At 45.2% G+C, this 20,872-nt stretch overlaps 1 protein-coding gene across 3 annotated transcripts in view; it reads right to left on the bottom strand.

Annotated features, from left to right (window-relative positions):
* The window catches only part of abr (ABR activator of RhoGEF and GTPase), a 133,446-nt gene that overhangs the window by 18,996 nt on the left and 93,578 nt on the right, over window positions 1-20,872 (bottom strand). For all 3 annotated transcript variants that reach the window (XM_066696195.1, XM_066696196.1, XM_066696197.1), the window contains exon 16: window positions 20,631-20,762. In XM_066696195.1, the coding sequence (XP_066552292.1) occupies window positions 20,631-20,762 (132 nt within the window). The remainder of the gene's footprint in view (window positions 1-20,630; window positions 20,763-20,872) is intronic.

Raw genomic sequence — 20,872 nt, forward strand, 5'->3', positions numbered from 1 at the left:
GCACTCTCATGAGAAAGAGCCCAGCTTTCCTTACAGGCCAGGCATGGAACAAATAAAATAATATAAATAATTAGAAACAGAAGACGCTAGAAATCGCATCGACACAAACCTTAGCGGTTCCGATGAAAGATGTTAAACCGTGCGGTTATGAACGAGGCATTGTTTGACCGATTTATCGAAACGGCTGTGACCATGACAGAGCATGTGACAGCTGCCTGATACGGACTGCCAAAAGCCATGTACTGACCATGTAATTCAATCAAATTTCATACAAGAACCTTGGCTTTGTGTACATTTCCCTACCTTATAGCTGCTCTGTGGAAATGGCAAGATCGGTGCCTCAGGAGAGACCCCAAAAATGCTGGGTATCTGTCGACCACATAAACCTCTGAAGGGGGGCACTGGCCTTTAATTTTTGATACCGGGGTATAATCTCTACTGCTTGAGGGCTTTCCTCCCCTATATTTCTTCTGTGGGGGGGTTTAATTAAACGTTCTTCAATTTAGGCAGAGAACAAAAGAGCAATGTGGCACGATACATCATCAGCATAACACCCTGGCTTTCAAGTTCAATCAGGACTAACCTCTTATTGGCAGGGTTTTAGGGCATATCTTCTGTCAGTTACCAACCTAACGGAGGTGCTTTGTGCTCGGGGCTGAGGATATATTATGTTGCCATGGAAATGATATTTGCATGGCCGATCCTGTGCTGGAAGTTCAGATTTAGTGGCGAGATATAAAATTAGAATGAAAAAATGTTTATGTAGAATGCTGGCGATTATTAACAGAGGCTCGAGCGCATCAAGGGAAACAAAGGACTTCTTCCACCGCTGCTGGATATTTATACCAAACCTGCCGATGAAGGAAGACTGGGAAAGAAAATGCATCATAATAATAATAATTGTTGAGGCATAACAAATGCTTCCAATTAAGCATTCTCGATTAGTTCCAAGCAGATCACAGATGTTAGCTTGACTGTTTCGGAAGCTTTTTCTTTTCCTCCTTTTCCCTGAAGTGCGGTGCGAGTTCCCGGTGGACTCCTCGAATGGCAAAATTAATTTGTTTCAAGTTTATCCTTCTCTCTCACCAAGCGGGGACAAACAAACAGTCCTCGTGCAATTCTCCTGCAAGCTTCTGTGTCTCCTGGAGGCGACCTCTGACCTCTGGAGTTACTGTCGGGCACAGATACTGGTGTGTTTCGCACAGCAGGCTTCAGTGATCACACACACACACACACACACACACACACGCTGCAAACCCAAGAGAAACCTTTGTGAGACACACACACAACCTTACAAAACCCTTTTACAAAATCTGAGTGTGAGGAAGCAGAATTTAAAGAAGGAATGCAATGATTTTGGGATCTGTGGATGGTAAGCTCCTGTGAATGGGGGTACATGTGCTGCAGTCTGGGTCATGGCTATTGCTTTCAATACCAAGAGCAGCACCGTGGGTGAACATCCTGGTAAGGACCACAGGGGGTGAGGACACCAGGAACCAGGTTGCATGGCTGCCATTTTTGGTCTTTGACTACATGATTTTCCATTCGTTCCCAGCATGATAAAATAAACATCAGATATGCCCTTTTAATTTGCTACATACATTTAATGCACAAACACATCCCAGTTCATACAGAATATTGATCATGTCGTGAGCTTTGTGAACACAGATATGGTAATTTTAAAGCACGCTGCAGTACACATCTTCCAACACTGATTCCCGTCAATCACCCACACCTGCTACAACAAGCCTGTCAATCACTCTGACAGAGAAAACACATCCTTTGATTTTTAATTTCTTTGTTGCTTTGTGCTGCACATACACCATCTTTCACGAGTCCCAGGAAGACCCCGTTTCCTCGAAGATCTATCCATAGCAAACGGATTAATTTATACCCTTTATTCTTGCTGTCTGAGTGTTTTTGACAACCGCACACCATACTCGCACTCCAATATGTGTCCCAGTCAATTCTCTGTGACTGTAAAGGCATCTCAGATCAGTCGAGAGAGCACAAGTTGTGCTTCGTCACAGCTGAGGCACAATAACATTTAAAAAAATGTATCTAAAGTATGTAACTGACACTATTCACGGTGACCTACTTCCCGGCATGAAGTAAGGATTCGGGAATCAGCAGGCTTTGTCAGTGTAAATAATTTAATTAATAAAATAAATAAATTACTGCCTCATGTGTCTCCACCACATGGCCCACAGATTCTGCCCTGGGGGGGAGCTTGACGGTGCCACGGGGTGGAACGTCCCTCTGCCGAGCGCCAGGGAGACAAAGGCCACGAGGTCTTACTTCTACCGATAACAGGATCTGCAAAATCGCTTGACTCGTACATCATATATTCCCTTACCGTGGCATCTCTGGACACCTACGACCTTGTTAATGTTATTAGTGGCACAAAACCCCCAGGCACTAACAAATAAGTGAAGTGAAATATAATATTACACAAAGTTTGCAAGATCAATCAAGACAAAAACAAGCTCCACTCAGTGTCTCCAATCAATACTCTGCACATTTCATAGGCCGGATTAGAGTGCAGAGTATAATAAGTCCCACATGAGGTGAAGTAATTGTGGCTTTCAGAACAAGGAAGCATTCCAGTATAAATACAGCGCTTGCTTAGGTTCTTCCAAAAGTAAACGTTGGCATCTGAGACAATCATCATCCCACAGTTTCAGCAACTTGCATCACCCAGGCTGCTAGATCTTTGTCTTTCTTCTGCCAATTCCTCATAAATCATCGCCAGGGAGGCAGCGCAATGGTAACACGTACACTGCAGCGGCACAGACGCCAGTGTCCCTATGAAGGTGCAAGAACAACGTGTTTCTCTAACAGCTCTGAAGTCTGGTATCCCTGCAGCGCGAGCCGACTTAAAGGCAACCCAGGGCGAGGAAAACCTTACCCACATGACTTCATCTGTGGTGCGAAACTAAATGGAGTTTTAACCCCAGAAGATTATAAATAGGCAACCCACATGTTTTGACCTATAAATCATGGGGAGCAGCCTAAAATAAATTACCCCACACCGGAGTGCCACTTAACAATCTAACCCAGACCAAGGAAAATGCACCGACAAGGGGACAGATTAATCGCCATTAAAGCGGGGGGGTGGCCCGGCCCGGACACCACATCTGGACTCCACTGCAGTCAGTGCTTGTTGCCCTTCTTGTACCTTCAGTGAGTCACAACACCATCAGACACAACAGCACCCCCATCTTTCAGCCTCCCTGCTCCTCTGAACTGAGGAGTGAACTCTAAGTCATACCAGACACGACCAGGGATGCCGTTTGATGGACTCAACCCCCCCACCTTGCCGACGATACCCCCCCCTCCCCACCTTCCGCCTTTTGAAAAGCAACCATCTGCTTTCCATTCGGCATTTCCGTCTGGAGGAATTTACCTCTCCCAAGGTCAGTTCACCGGCGAGGGGAGGGGGCTCTGGGACCAGGCTTTAACCTGCCTTTTATTCACAAAGCTCCTCTTTGTTCTACCCCCCATACAGAGTAAAATCACTTGGGCTTCCTATACAGAGACTCAGTGAGGTCCGTCCAAGAAGGGGGCCTTTTGCAGCCTGAAGATAATGACAATCTTACAGTGTGAGGAAATTCATCAAAGCTCCGTTACATTTCAGAATTTACTGCTGCATCCTCAGAGGTCTTTTACATCTTATCATTTTCCACTGAAGCCCAATCCTACACAGTACCCTGACAGCACAAAATATGATACTGCTCTGAGACCCACCAGCCAGTGATGCCCCAGTTAGTCAGCAGAATCTCCCAGACAAAATACACTGTCTATTAAACTCACATAGTCAGGACTGGAGCTCAGGGTTTGCTTTTTGAATTCATGCTGAAAATAGTTTCCACTTGAGCCGGAACGAGAGGGGTTTGATATGACAGAAGATCACGCACAGGAAACGCACTCAGTCCACCACTCTCGACACTCAGCACACAGGTGTTCTGGGGCAGACATCAATCAGTCTTGGGAACCATCGCATAACATTAAGGTCTGATGCTTGAGCTGAAAGCTTTTTTATGTACTAGTAGAAACATGGAACTGCACAATTTAAAGAGTACAACTGGAGAAAAGAAATCCATTAATGTCATTTTTGTTTAAGAAATTTTAGTAAAAAAGCAAAATTTCCAATAAGTATGTGTTGGCACCCAGCCACACACTGAGAACACCCACTGAGAACTGCGCTGCTATCTCCTGCAGGAGACAGATGGCCGCAGGATGCAATCAAGTCTCTGGACTTTAAAAGTAGGACTTCTGTCAAATCCAGCCAAAGATCTATGAAGCCCTGTGGCTTAGCTGAGTTTAAACAAATTGTGTTAATTGTGAGGAAGCTTCCCCTCGGGACAGCCCTGGGAACACCTCGATATAGCAGCTCCTCTGTATGATTCTCCATTGCTGTGTGTGTCTGAATGTCCCTAATGAAGGATGAAGGCTGAAACGCTGCCAAATCTGGGACCCATCTCCCTCGCTGGGGATCTGGGCCTGGTGTCACTCTGACTTCCCCTCATTTGCATGAATTATCATATGGCAACAATAAGGCCCGGAGAATGTCAAGGCTGCTCAAAGTAACCTTGCAGATCTGGATTTTTTCCCTTCGTTTGTTTGTGGTCGTTAACCTTTAAACAGCGTGTTTGTTTCATGTCCGAGGGGCTGAATACATTTGCAGTCATTAACGCGTTCAAAAAAAGGTTAACAAGTTTCAATTCTCGGCTGCCCGACGTGAACCCGTTCTTATTTGCTATGATGGCTTCTTTTTGTGATGATCTCCCAGCCTTTGTTGAATTTGAGTGCACTGCTGCTGTTCTCTGTGATACGAGGGGCTTCGAATAGAGTCGCAGTCAGAGCGATGCCCCAGCCTGGCACAGATGGAGATTGCCGAGTGCTGAAACCGAGGGCTGGCTCCCCAAGGCCCTGGAAAATCACTCGTAGCGTGCAAAACCAGGTTGGAGGCCCGATTAGGGATCTGTCTCGGCACATCCTACGGCACTTTGCGACTCCCTGGGCTCCGCAGAGCAGCAATTCCACTGCCTCCCCAGATTGCCTACCCCAGACAGCCCGACTCCACTCCTATTCTCCCGACTTCCATTAAAGCAACTTTTTCGGCTCCGTTTGCTAATTTCCACAGCCTCTGCTCTACTAATTAAGTCTATTCGCTGCTCGGTTCGTCAGGGGAGAGACTGTCTCCAAACCTGCCCATACCTGCATGACATCACTGCACCACTTCCAATCTACACGCTTGTTTTTTTTTTACGACTGCTTTATTATTATTATTAAATATTTTGTTTTGCATGCCGAAATATATTGCACAACCTAGATCATTCAAGGTGCTCCACCAGAAACCGTTTGTGATAATTTTTACATAATCTGATGTGCCGAGTGTATGAAAGACATGTACCCACTGCTTCCCACGTTTTTCAAAAGGTGTTAAACAAAGCAGAGCTCCATCGCTGCCAGCTAAAAGGATAACATCCGCTCCTGTTCTGCTTTTCAGTGCTCTGATATACTCACTCAGAGCAACCTCGCTGTGTTGTTATGTAAGTGTGTGCTTTAAACAGAAGTCCTGGGTGAAGTAAGAAAGAATAAAGGCTCTGAAGGCCAAAAACAAGTCACCAATGGGGAATATTTACACTGATGTTGCGATGATGGACATTTGAGAAACAAACAGCTTCCTTTGAACACTAAAATGCACTTTCAACTCGTCTGTCATTGCGTCGACAGCACATTAAACCTCAGAGGACTAGCATGCACCTTGTTCTCACCTTCACCTAACCCATGTGAAGGCATGCCTAGTCACACGTGTCCTCGTATTGGGACAATCAAAAGCAACACACTGACCAGAGATTTTCCATCTCTGACAAACAGAGGACCAATCCCATCCCCCACTGAAATCAAAGAAAACCTGATCCACACCGCAGGCCCCACATGCACGGAGTCAGGTGTGAAACATCCTGTGACCGATTTCCCACTCTGCGGTGCTCTGTTGACGCAGTGTGACCCGGGGGAGACCCCTGTGCCGCAGAGCGAGTGTGCCGGGCTACCTGGGTCAGCGCCGTGGCTGCAGCTGGGAGGACTAGGGGACAGGAGTGGAAATGGTCTTGCCCTTGAGGTCAGGAGCTGAGGTAGACTTGGGGTTGCTCATCTGAAAACAATTATTTCATTAAATTAATTACAAGCAGCTCAGAAACAGTTTGGCTTGCTTTTGTTGTAGCACCATGGGCTCTGGACAGCATGTCCGAAATTGTACTGACACCCCCCCGCCCCCCACTCCTCCAAATCACATACAGGAAATGAAATATGAAAGCTGTGCTATAATTGACATAGGATGTTACTACAGGGAGTTTAAAAGAAAAGCATGAAATCTCTACCTGCATTCATGTTTTCAGGGCATGATGTTTTAATACATACACACGTCACATTCAAACATCAGTCTTTGATTCTCTGGATTTCCCTGCAATCCAGAAATTTGAATTCCTTGATATTTCTGGCACTTAAACAACTTAAATAATGGTATTCGTTCAGCAAAGACAAAATAAAATAAATAATCAGGGGTATTTGATCCCAACTTGTTTCATTTAACAGACCGAGTTTGTATTTATTTAAGATAACCATCCAGTGGAAGCATAGTGCCGTGGTAACATTTGTTTTATAAATTCAAAAAGAGTGTTCAGACGTATTTGATCTACCCGAATTTTTCCACACCATTAAAAAATAAATCACAATCTCAAACTCTGATCAATTGTTTGAAGCTCAGGAGGAGCTTCCTGTTTTCCACGGCACAGGGAAGGTAGAAACTTCCCAACTTCACGGGCCTGGACTGAATATTACTAAACGGGGTTGTGCAACTATTCCAGTAGCTACACAGCACATCCAGAAAAGACTCTGTTTATGTCCATACCATCCTCTGCAGGGAAAAAACGTAAAAACTACCACAGAGCCTTTTCTCATAAGTAACTACTGGGGAGGTTTTTGTGAGTCACTACAAAAGGAAAAGGAACGACAGACCTGTTGTGTAGAAGGCTTGTAAAACATCTTGAATCAGATGCTGAATGTGTCACCAGATAACCCCTAAAGTCGGGCAGTCTTAAAATAATAATAAAACAAACTTTTCTGCAGATAGGAATCAAGAATGAGGAATTAGTCACTGTCTGCTCTGGAGCGGAAGCTGGTGCTCGTTTAGCAAAAACACAGACGTAGAAAAAACAAAAGCGCAGGGTCAGTTTGCTCGCCCAGTCCTCCTGAATCACTGCTCGACTGCAGTGTACTCCGTTTACAAATGTGCAGCGTTACGGGAGGTCAGAGGTCGCAGAGACTGGGGCTGTGTATATGTCTGCTGCGCAGTTGGAGTGGCAGCCACCCACGTACCAACCAATTAGAAACACTGCATTCGTTTTACAGAGCCCGCAATGAGGGAGAAAGCCACGAAAAATGCCTTTGTTTAAAACGAGCAGGGGGACGGAAATTTAAACAGAGCTGATAAGCAACTACTAACTTTACCTGGTATGACCCCATTGGAAACCTTTTAAAGACTTTAATTAGCCAGCTGTGTCTGTGTGAGATAAAGCGCTGAACTACTTCTGCATAGTAAAATCTAATCTGATGACTGAAGGAGACACTTGTGTATCTGTATTTTGTCATTTTAATTTTAGTTTACTTTTATATAAATATGTATTGAAAGGACTGTCTCTTTGTACACAAAGTGTATGTATTTGTTAGCCAAGATCCACCCAAGACCTATGAAAAGCAACATCTACACCAACTCTCTCAGCTCGCTGGTTTGTGTGGCTGTATCGCACAATAGAAAATGAAAGAACAGTTCTCTTATTAAAAGCCAAAAACTCGGAATCCCCCAGGATTTCCAACAATTACATTAGAATGTTTCCAAGACGGTACTTCCGCTCTTGCCAATTAAATAATTAGATCAACTTAATAAGATTCTCACTCTCAATCTGAAAGTTGCTTCTAATCCTTTTATTTGCGGTCTGCAGGCAGGTTAAATACTTGGCCTCATGGAAATGCAGAATGTAGTACATTAAGAGGAAAAGCTTTTTATTTTTTCTCTTTTTTACCACCGTATACACAGACATCCATTAAGGCTCTGTTAGCATATAGATCAAGTTTACTGCCACTTCCAACGGGCAAGTTCTACTGAGACCAAATGTTTTCAACACAGGTCAGAGGTTACTATGCAGCCCCCTGGATGTGAGGTGGTTAATTTGCAGGCCGAGGTTCTTCATTTAGTGCCAAACTCATCCAAAAACTTTTACACCACCAGTGAAACAGGAAGCAGGTCTGTGGCGTATACTCGACCTCTGAGCTCAAAAATGGAACTGGAGAGCTGCCCTTGGAAATCCCCGCTGCTCCATAATTTAAATTAATTTACTGCACATCCACGGCTCGCTATTAAGCAAAGCAAATGAGGCTGATCCCCGTGTCAAGGCACATTTTCCTATTAGGCCGTTTAATTGAGGTGATGGGGGGGCCCGTCGTCTTCCCTGCGCTCTGGAGAGAGGCGATTAAGGCCTGTTCACAGATGTTGGGGGGAGAAAGGAAGTGGTTCAGGAATGAAACTGCTGACTTTCTCCTTCCAGCATCATCAGGCTGGTCATCCCCAGCGATCAGTCTGTACTTGTTGTTTTCCGTCTCTATCTGTGTTTTGTTTTTATCTTGCTCACCCAACACGCCATTATGGAAACACCACTAGGGATGTGACTCATATTTGGTTGGAACCCACGGCTCTGAGGTTGGGATAAGAAAGGGGATGCAATCGCTGTTACCAGACCAGTTTCAGCTAGAAGCCCATATTTAGATAGAAGGGTCTCTGGCCATGGCCCTTGCAATCACTGCATAACTAGCGGCAGACAAAATCTCCCCAAGAGCCCTTTATTATGGGGAGAGAGGCTCCGCGAGTCGGGATGTTTGTTATTGGTCTGAACGGTGATCCTGCCAAACAAACGACAGCGCATCACTTATCTGAATGTGCTCGGCTGCGTTACAGCTCTGGCCTTTGTATCGTAACATCCAGCTAGAACATCGACCACATTGTGCTAAATAATCTTCCAGGCTTGGGGACAACTCAAACAAACATCTCATGATGAAGGAAACACAACGTTCATAAAGATAACGAGCTGAAATGTCTCCCAGCGACGTGGAGTCTCATGATTTCTAAGGGGGGATGTTCTCGGGGGCTCAAAACAACTTTTAGGAATTAAATATAATTTAATTATATTAGAATAATTGAATTTAGTGGAATAATACAGATAACTATATTCAAACAAATACCTTCAATCACTACAGAATACTGTGTTTAAGATCTAGGTTTTACTGGTGATCTCTGCTGCTGTGTTGGAGATTCTTAGCGAGTATAATTTTAAACTTTGTCTGAAGAATATGATAAAAGCATAATTCATATTCAAATGTATGAATCATCTGCCAGAGAACATGTGATAGACTACCCCTGCAATGTGCCACTGTCTTCTAGAAGTTATTTGCATCTGTTTCTTCCAGAAAAAGTAAAATCCTTCATAGTGTTTCTGGTTGTGCACTAGCAAGAATACGGCACACCAGGCAAGGTCAGATGACAATTACCAGCAAGACAGGAAATGGTTCTCAGAAACATCTTGCTGGACTCGATACATTTTCTGCTGTTTTCATGGCCTTGAATGACTGACTGAATTCATTAGTGGCTCAGCGTGCAGAGTGGGTTTATTACATCTGTGTCTGAGGCACTTACACTACATTTACGTCTTAGTCAGAGTTTATACACGACTCAGAGGAGTTAAAAAGGATCATGGACCGCCGGTGCTGCTGCAATCATAGACAGGATAGCAAACAAGGCCACCCAAGTCAACCTGGCCAGCAAAGTATCAACTGCAGCTATCAAACGAGTTCATCGTTAGTTTGTGATAGGGTCCATTAGTCTTCAAAGGCAGGTTGGCTGATAAAAATGAAGACAAACGAATGACTGGTGTGATACATTAGCATTCTGCCCGCGCACGCCTGTCACAAACATCTGAGAGCTCTCCCGACGCCTCCGAGAGATAACACAGCTGCTGTCAGGTCCCAGTTCCCTGTGACTAAGAAGTTCAACTCCATTTACACTCCCTACCTTTTCACGCTGTCATAGACATGTCAGCATAAAGGTCATCCTGTCGTTTTAACCAACTCTGAGAGGAGGACACTTCCTGTCATGGAGGTTCAGTTGCTCCCTCGGCTCTCATGATGAGACCTTCCACAATTATCCCTTTGAAACTACTTCCTCTGCAGGTCACCCCCCCCCCCACGCAGGTCAAACACAGTTATCTGCATCACACAATATAAAGGTGATCCTATCGTCAGCACAGTTTATAAACAAATCTCTTTTTTTAAGTAGCTCTGAGGGATGATGTCAGGTCAAAGCACTGCCTTCTGACAGAAACTTACATAAGGTGATGTGCTGACAAACACGCTGTTCCTTAATCATGAGGGTTTTAAAGATCTCTCTAAAGCATCAGTCCTTCACAATACGTGATCTGACTGAAGAGGCTCTCAGAGAAAATATTCCACGCATAACCACCGGTGATGAGTTAATCCTCTTAGAGAAACAGAATTCATAAACAAGGGTGCCGTTTCAGATCAACCCCGCATCGTTTTCAGAGGCTGTGCATTAGTCAAATTAGGCCGAACACATGACTGATAGAAAAGCATTTACACTGCATGTGAAACAGCAGGGTGAGTAAGACTGCTTACTAAGCACAAGGAAACGGGCCAGTGCTGATGAGTCTCAAACAAGTCTGGACACACTCTCGGTCTCGTCTCGTCGGACCCAGAGACGCAGGTGTGTCGTGTGACAGACAGGTGAAGAATGTCACAGCGCTGGATTCTCAGTATGCGAGCATTGCTGTGCCCTTGAGAGGGAACAAAACATGCTGCCAAAATTCCCGTTAGTCCCCACTGAGGCTGTGAGAGGCCCCAGACCATGAGGAGGGACTCCGAGAAGAAAAGGACAGACACAAAGGGGGAGTCGACACAAACGCTGCAGAAGCAGGGAAGGAGAAGTGTGTGTGTGTATTTAAGGAACCCGATCCCAGAGCCCAGCGAGACCACCTGTAAGCTAGACAAATCATAGCACGAGAAAAAAAAAAAAAAACAAGCATGGCAATTTGCACACTATTTTCTCAAGCAAGGGAATTAAAACATATCAGGGCCATTTCATCTTTAGAGCCCTCTTTTGAAGTGAGGAAGGCCAGGCTTATGTTATCATTGCACCAAGATGCAGAGAGACTTTCCATTCCACAGTGAAGGGAAAGAGGGGGGTTATAATAAACTGCTCACAATGAGAAGAACAGCATCACTTTTAGAGACAGCATTTATTGACTCTGTAACTTGTACTGCAGTATATTGAATTCCCGTCTTTAACTGGACAGTTATAAATGTCCCAGTACAATCCCCCCCCAGAAGTGCTCTGAAAAACAAGTCTTCGCCTACACACATGAAATCAAATCCCCTCTATGCTGCTCGACTCCAGAGAGTGGAAGCATTCTGAATGCGAATAGTTGTTGCCTGAAGTAAGGAAACACACACAGACACATGTGCAGCGATAAACAAGCACATAAGTCACACAAATCAGATTACAAAGACAATACAATCCTGTGCAACGTAGTCTCCAGGTCATGAGCACAAAGGGTAAATCGTCTTGCTTTTCGGGGCGATGGCTCCAAGTGAATATTTATCCATGTGCACCGATGAACACGAACCCCCCACCCCCCTAAGCTGCCAGCACTGCACCGCCAACGACATCAAAGCGACTGTGTGAGCGAGGACAGCGTGTATTGTTCCTAAATTACAAAAATATGGATGCGATTGCTGCCAACAACAGCACAGAGGGAATGTGTTCAGCTACAGTGCCCTCGGGGACAGAAACCTGGAACTCCTTTTCCATCTCGAAATCTGATTTGCAGGCGAGAGCGAATATAGGTCTGCCTGGGGGGGCCGTGTGTGCTGGTCCTCGTGTTTCGGGGGGCGGCACTTTGGCCTGTCAACTGCGTTTATGCATCACCTATGTTGGGTAGCCCGACACAACCCACTGCCCCCTGTACTGTACCCGAGCCTTCTGCTCGGGCTGTTGCTTACTTACTAGGCTACCATCTCCTCTTGTTATTCAGTTCGAGAGGCAAATATTTGTATTGTATTTTGTAAAGCACGCTCCCTATTCTCTCTGTTAAAATGCGAAAAACAGCTGGGAGGTGCCCTGTAATTCGACTCGCTGCCGGGGAGGTTGATGAGAGGCGGCTAGGGACCGCAGACTGAAAACAGGAAAGCAACTGATCGATCGATCTCGAAATACTATATCGTGATTCTTCTAGGAGCAAGGTGAGGCGTGAAATTAATTTAGCCACCAGATGCTGCGAAAGCGTCCCCCTGCTCGCCCCAACGTTTGTCATCGTTTCCGATCGATGTTCTCCCACATCTTCTAAACGTCTGCACCATCTCTCTGAGTGCAGGAGACAGACAACGGCCTAGAGCAAAGGAACGCCAACTGGGCCGCTGAACAAAGCTAGACCCCATTTAATAGAAGCGATATTAAACCACCTCCCGTCTCTCACTCAGTGTTAAGAGGGCTCTAAGGATTACACAACCTGGATGTTTGAAGCAGGGAAATCGTACGCCTCCAACCTGAAGTGGTGAGCACGTTTTTATCCAACATTAAACACCAACAAACCCATTTATAAACCGCCTGCCCATCTCCCCGGTGACCTTCTCTCTCACGTCCACCTCCAGCGTTCCTCACAGGTCTGGATTCCATTAGTGACTTTGCAAAGCAGAACCCGAGAGAGACGCGGGACGGCAGAGCGCGGCACACGGCCTTTCTGCTGGGTGAACAAGCCATGGGTGTCTCGGTCGGTCTCTCCATGGGGGAATGCATATTTATGACACTTTCTGACACACTGCTTCTTCTTGCTTCGTCCTTTGTTCAGTTTTTCTCTCTTTCTCTCTCTCTCCCTCCCTCCCTCCCTCCCTCTAGGATGTGGCCCCTTCAGATCACAGCAGCAAGATGAACAGGGCTTCTACCGACACTGTGTCTGTCTGCGTTTGTGTCTGAAAGATGACTCTCATTTGCAAACACTGATTGATGCAGGATTTTTCATTGTAGGATAATAAAGGAAAGCACCGCTAGGGATATTTTGGAAGCCCTGCGTATGCTGCGATCGCCGCCCCGCATGACGTCTTGGTTAACTGCGTGTTTGTCATGACATTGGCTCGCTCTTAGAAAAAATACCAAACAAAAACAAAACGTATCCCATTAACACAGGACTGACTGGAATATGATCAATCACGCCTGAGTTTTATTCCCTGTTCGGGAGCCCAGTATTCTGTAAGGCTTTTCTCCTCCACCTTGGATGCTCATCATTTTTTCCTCCCCCCCCCAATTTTTATTGGATTTTCAAATTTGAGAAATCAATTTTCTCTGAGAGTAGTGCGTTTAATGACTGCTCCTGGGGCCGCATGAATTCCTCACTCAGTAAATCCACTTGGAAGTGTTTTTTTTTACTAAAATCATTGCGCATAATTGGCGGCCATATGCTCTGAACTGTTAACTGCCGGGGCTTTAACTGATGGCGATTATTCCTCTTCTGTAAAAGCCTAACATTTTCCCATCCGGTTTATATAACCCTGGATACGATCTAATTATTCATAATATTCATAACTTTCATATCTCCTTCCGCAATGCATCTTTATTTATTTCTTCAAGAACAGGGTCCCTTGGGCTGTCTGACATACTTGTACCACATCTATTTTGAGTCTTTTATATAAGCATGGTTTACTAAAATATATTCCATTCCCTTTGAAGATTTGCTGATCTTTCTCTCTCTCTGTCCCTCTCTATCTGTATCTATAGACATATTGTATATATAAGGATTTATGCAGCGATCGGCACATTTTCAAACGTCACAGCTGTCCACCGAGGAACGGCACACAGAACTAGTACAATCTCAAAGTCAGCGGTATCACCAGTTGCCACCTTTTGAGAGAACACAATGTATGGATGTGATCAGCTGAGCTGTGAGGAGGACCCAGACATACTCAGTGGAGCACAGAATCAAGGCAGGGCCAGACGATAGCAGAGCTTCGAGGTATCTTTACACAGTAACACACGCATACAGACATGAACTAAACCCCAGTGTCGCATTTCTGTAACTTTGCTGAAACACAAACAAACAGACAATATTGTTCAAGTCAGATAACATGTCTGTCCTTTCACTCCCTTCCCTACAGTTCTCTGCTGGCAGGGAGTTCAAACGATATCTGCCCCATATCATGCCATGTATCCATGACACATGACTCTACTGTTGCCATCCCACTCCACGGTGATTTGAACTGCTTGGTCTGGGTGCATCACCTTCCCAAACTGGACTGGTGATTCCCAGCACCCTCAGCGACTCAAATAATCCCCTTCGCTCATGAATATACCACAGAGTGAGCCTCCAGCTGCATCTCCAATAATGTGAGAGCAGATAATGATATAGAAGGGCAGCCAGTCCAAATGTGTACATATTTTTGGTTGCGGTTAAGGGATATTTACGTCTTCCACGCGGCCTCACTTGGTTAAATGTAAATTTAGTTTGATATATGCGTCATTCCTGGTCAAATAAATAGTACACCTAACAATATTACCTTTCAAATATGAATATGCGATTAAAAAGGGATTATTTATTCTAAGAACAGAGAGAGCTTTATGTGCAATGCGACACCAGATAGCTTCATAAGGCCCGGCTGTATAATGGGTTATCGGCTTTTAGTAGCTGTAGGACATGTTTTATTACAGCCTAACCATACCGTTTACATATGTTTGCTGGCTTTATGAGAACATATTAATTCTCATCTTACCTGGTGCTCCGTGTCTGTCGTACAACGAACTGTCTGCATCATATTATGAAAACTCGTAAAAACTGGTACATTATCTTATTATTAGAGCACATACATATTGCTAAGCCTAACAATGCCAGAGTTAATTCAGTGAATTAAAAACTAGAATATTGTTTTATTGGTTTTGGGTTGATTATATTATCGACCCAGTTACACCTACATGAGCATATGTAAAATATATGCACACACACACATATCCACTGTAGTTTGCGTGTGTGTCTGTGGGTGTTTGGGTGGGAGTGCACTTTACTAATGCTCGTTAAAGAGGGGAGGAAGCTCAATGCCGAATGCTTTCAGACGGGACACTCGGAGGTGGAGGGTAAATGGAGATTAATAGAGCCCAAACGACGAGGACTCGAGACTGCGAGAGCCGAAATAATTAGAATCATTTACACGGCCTCGGCGTGCCCCATTAAGCTGTCTGTGTCCAGGCCCGTGTGTGCGTGTGGGGGGCTGTGTTAACCCCCGGTGCTCCACGTCCACCCCTTCTCCCCATCTGTCACCGCTGACAAGCCGCGTTTTGTTTCTGAACCGAGAGCATCATTAAGAGACGCCCCCGGGGACCGTTAGAAAGTGACATGACAGATCACAATGCAGTCTGATTGGAAGCAGCCTCTGATAGATGAGCCCCCATATTAACCCCATTACATTTTTTCCCCTCCACACACACGCACTCACACACCGCCTCGCCGCGTAATTGTTTAAATGCGTCTAACAACACTCACTGCATCCCGAACAAAGGAATCTGCTGCAGTCAAAGCAATGAGCCAATGACGTGGAAGGACCTCCAACCAGTCTGGCAGTACATTCTACATATTCTTCTTCAGGTGTATGTAGGCCTACATGCTGTTTTTCTTTTGGTTCAAGGCCTTGTCTGGGATGTGCTTTCACTGCCTGCAGCTGATCAGGAAAACCGAAAACGTGCTCTCTGATTTTATGGTACCTTTATTCTAATGCTGTGATGTGCTCTAACTGTGCCAGGAACATAACGTGTGAGTGCGTGTTGTGTTTTTTCAGTGCGTGTGCGTGATTTTCTGCTGTGGCTTCTTCTGTTTTCGTTGGGCAGTCTACAGTCTTACCTAGAAAACTGCAGAATTCAAGGAGGCACGCTGTTCACCCAATGTTGTTTTATGCTTTATTAAAATCTGTGAAATTGTAGGAAAATTTAATTCTAAGAAATGTGATGTTACTCAGAAAACCGAGTACTACTGCCCAGTCTGCACACCCCCATAGCACCCCAAGTGCCAACCCACCCACTGACACAGAACTGGCCTCCTTACAACACGGCCTGCAAACACCCATCTCAAAGCCTGGGGGGACCTGCGACAAGGAATCAATGATAAGGACACTCTGCGGTATCGACGAGTCCTTAAATACCTTAAAACCTTAAATATTTTATACTGAGCATCTTAGCTGAGCCTCTGAAACAGTCCCAGATAGGAGACACTGCGGAGGGTACATCATCAGGACGCCGACACTGTTTGGACAGGATCCTGTGTCTGTAAACCAACAAACAGCGCTGATCTGAATTGTTTTATTTGGTGATGGCTGCACAAATCTGTCTGTGTCCAAGTTCTACGCTCAGCCAGCGTTACAAAGCCCCCTATCAGCATTTGGGCCGACAGTCTGGGTCAGTTCAGGGATACGAACCAATCCACTGCCCGCGAGGTACGGCCCCACACACAGCGGATCACCAAGGAAAATGGGCTGAACAGACTTTCTCATGGGCTGCGCTGAAACCCACAGCTCTCCTGGGCATACTGTGAGCGCTGGATCAGACATTTCCACACGTATCAAAGATATTTTGTTTTCTTCTCTAATCTGCCGCCTAAAAATGTCAACTATCAACAAGTGATGTACGGGTCTGAATCAGGACTACAAGTGCCTGGAGCAAACACAACAATCTCTCCTGGCCTGGATGTGTTCTGCACACGTGACTACCTCTCATGCGAACCTGCAGGGCCAAAGTTGAGGGGACAGTCTTTAGCAGAGTCAAAGGTATCAAACCATCAAAATCCCCTTCAGTCGCCATTTCCTCTCTGATCGCACACGTTCAACCGCCATCACAGGCGAGCTGAGCTACCAAAGCAGGATAAGAAAACATGGGTTCTCTGAGGACAAGAACATCAATAAAAGAAATATCTAGAGCCACAGAAACATCCAAAAAGGGAAAGATCCCAGTGGAGTCCTACATTAAAGGGAATGGCGCGCTTTTATCTGTTGAACATATCCTGAGTGAGGACAGTTTGCTTTGAAGGCAGCCATCAGAGGTGGACTCCTGTTGAACATACGTCTCGGCTGGCTCGGAACGTTCATCTTAGTCTCTTTGACCAATCATAAAAAAAAGCATCGCCAGCATTAGTCTTAATTGAGGCTTACCGGTCTGACCTGGGGGGTCACGGGTTGAGTCTCAAGGTCAGACCTGTGTGTAAGTGCAAAATTAATAGCCTAGGGGGCAGAACTGAAAAAAACTAGATGCAATATTGCAGAAAATGAATTGAAATACTTAATGTAACACTTTGGCAAAGCTGTACATGTAGATGTTTGTGTTTTGTGCCAAAGTCACAAAGGGGATATTTTTTTTTAACCCCTCCCTTCCCATACATATAGACAAAGATCTTTTAATGTTCCTTAATTCACTATAAACTCGCAAGTGAACATGAACTGCCTTCAGTGGGACCTACAGGAAGACAACCCAAAAAATTATCTGCAATTTATCACGATCATTAAAAAGGCTTAAGCCATTCTAGACCCCCGGCGGGGGCGGCTCTGTCTGGAATGAAGCATTTTATTTTGCGTAGCAGCGCAGTCCCATTCACGTCAAAAACAAGGGGCCACGCAATGATTTTGTATAGAATTTAAGAGTTCTAAAGTTGGCTACTAATCAGGGGTATTGTTTGGTTGTAAATGTGTAGGGGGGTATTTATGGACATCTCCATAGAGCTGGCAATGGTTTATGCTGCAGTCTTTTGCGCTCTCGTGTTTTTGTAGCAATTTAAAATGTCTCATGGAGGGCCTGTTGGCTGCAATTTCTGCTCTTCTGTAAATTCCTGGCTTTACATTGCCTCTGTGCCTGGTAGGAAATTCCCAATTGTCTCATTAGGACCAGAACACACCGAACCGTCATTAAATGTGGTGCGTTCATTTCGGCTTTACTGACGTTGCAAATAATAACAATGGAAAAAAATGTGACTTATATTTATATATTTTTTCCATTTAAGGACTTTTTTATATTTTAAAGTCCACTTAAATAAACTCTCCCAGGGGATGAAAGGCAAAACACTGAGCTGGTTCCAGGGGGCTCGACGACTAAAGAAAACAAATTCACTCCAAGAACAAGTCTAAAGGCGGAGGTATGCATTTGGCAACTGTGGGCTCCTTAAAGCTACGGCGTCCCTTTTTTTGGCATGACTGACCCACTTTAAAGTGCAGGAAAAGTTGTGGCAGAGGGAGGGAGAGGGAGCACGTTTCTCAAAGCGTGTTCCTCTTCTCTCCCCCAACTCTTCACTTTGCCCTGGGGTGCATGACTCATTAAATCAAGTCTTCAAAGAAAGAGAGAAAAAAAAAAAAAAAACAGATGCTCAGCCCCACAGCAATGCGGTGCCTGTGCTGTTGAACATGGATGTCACTTCACTTCCCTTTTTCCTTTTTAAAACGTGCCAGCGAGCAACATCGAGGCCATTATGTAATAATGAAACAAATTTTTTCAGAGATAATATTTTCCAGAAGTTTAAGTGTTTATAAAATCCATTACTGCCTGCAGGCAGTTGATCATAGATGTCAACATAAACAGCAGAGCGCAAGGCAACACAATGCCGGCTGCCCACACAATGTCCCACACCGCAGTACAGCACTCGATGTTCTCGGCGAACAGCGCGGCCTGGTTATGTAATCTGCTCTTCAGCTCTCAGTGAGAAGAAAAGGAGCGGAACGCACTTCATCTGGACACAAAACTGATTGCTTCAAAGCCGATGGGGATTAAAATGTAATGGCGAGTAAACTGCCCAACAGGTGAAACGCCTGGAGACAAACTGCTTCCTTTTAGATTATGAAATGGCTAACTTCTTTAACTCAACTTACACGAGTAAACAAATGACTCGAACACATACATCTATGATCTCAGAAACCATCTTTCTCTGTCCAGATTTGTTATTGACACTATTATTTCCACCGACTTTTCAGAAAGACTTGTCTGATGCTCCTCCTCAGTCTGTCCTTGTCTTTCAGCTCTTCCACAAAGTCCACACCGCCAGGACAGGGTCAGGGTCTGGTTCCCAGGGCCGAGCCCCACCTCCATCAGGGTCTGGGGGGGGGATTCTGCCTGTATCACTGGAAAACCCACCGCGTTCCCTCCATTTTAGCAGCCTATTAAGGACACACATTCCTTCATGGCAGTGCCAAATGGAAAGAAGTCATTTAGTGACTGAAACACTGCCCCCCCCCACAATGCTCCCAGTGAAATCTGCAGCCAGGCCTGACTGAAACAACTCTCTTATAGGAAGGGAAGTATTTATGTTCATTTTCTCTTGAGTGACCGTAGAGCTCTGAGGATTCGAATGCAGGTGCGGTATAAAGAAAAGAAAATACATGATTCACGTACAACCTGCCCCACTCCAGCCCAGCTACCCTGGCCACAATCCCATGACCATTAAGCCCCACTTCCACAGTCCACAACGGGCTCAGTGGGCACTGGGGAAGACACCCGGCCAACACTCATCCTTCCTCCGTCGTTCATGTGAGCGCCTAATGAAGGAAGGCAGGAGGCTTCAAAACGAAACAAACACAGCGAAAACAAATATTCCAGTCCAGATACTAACACCCAATCCCTCTGCGCTGTTCCGAGGGACACGGCGTGGCCCGCGTGTCGAGTTTCATCCGTCCGCCTGTGTGGGCGTGTGGACTGCAATCAAACTCGCACAAACAACTGAATGGGAACAAATATGCAAACATGACTCCCACGGCAATGGCAATGCAAACGACCAGAGCCACTGCACCGGATGCACATCCGACTGGAAGCGAGGGATCGAGATCGTTCTGCAGCAGAAGACGCCCTGTTTAACAAAGCAGCGCATTAATAATACAGGTGACTGCCAGAGACACTGGTTCTCACATTGTGTAGTGCAGTAGAATTGGGACAAGGCAACTCAGAGAAGAATGACTATCATCATCCCTAATCCACCGGCCTGCGCATGAATCACAGGCAGGGAAGATGCTGCAGTAAAGATTAATTAATTCATAAAGGAGAGATTCGGCTGCAAACTCTCAGGAAGATGACTTCATCTTAATCTGCCAGAAAGCCCTTTCCGTGAACAGGAGCTGCAGAGCAGGCAGCGAAATGAAAGCCCCACCTGTCTATAAAAGATCTTTCCTGTATTATAAAGTAGGTTTACTTTTGGGCATATAAAGAAGTCTCTTAAAACACAGAATCTTGGCACGATTTCAGGTCACGACCGACTAAGAGCATAGCGCAGATAAATAAAAATCAACTTAGTCTTTTATCGACTTGTACGAAATTATTAATGGAACCACATTACATTGTCAGTGCTTCTCTCGTCTTCTACCATCTGAGAGTCACCTCTTTACACTTTTCTTACATCTCTCTATATAAATGGATTGATGGAAAATAGAGGAGTGCAGCCTGGTTAGGGAAACCATAAAATAAGCAGTCAGCACGTATGCAATCTCCAGTAATGCCATCGCCTTACCTGCACCTGCCCCTTGCCCATGATCTTGTCCACGATCTCGTTGTCGTCCTTGTTGAGTTTGGTCTTGTCGTAGCACTTCTCATAACACAGGATCCGTAAACACTGGGAGCCCTCCAGCTCGATCTCAAACTCCTGGCAGACGGGAGGCAAAGCGTTAGGGAAGGAAGGAAGGACACATTAAGATTGACTCCAACAGGCCCTTGATCCTTGTCTGCACGTAGACGCTACTGAACCAGATCTAT

Source organism: Amia ocellicauda, chromosome 22 (assembly GCF_036373705.1).
Source record: "Amia ocellicauda isolate fAmiCal2 chromosome 22, fAmiCal2.hap1, whole genome shotgun sequence".
Classification (NCBI taxonomy): Eukaryota; Metazoa; Chordata; class Actinopteri; order Amiiformes; family Amiidae; genus Amia; species Amia ocellicauda.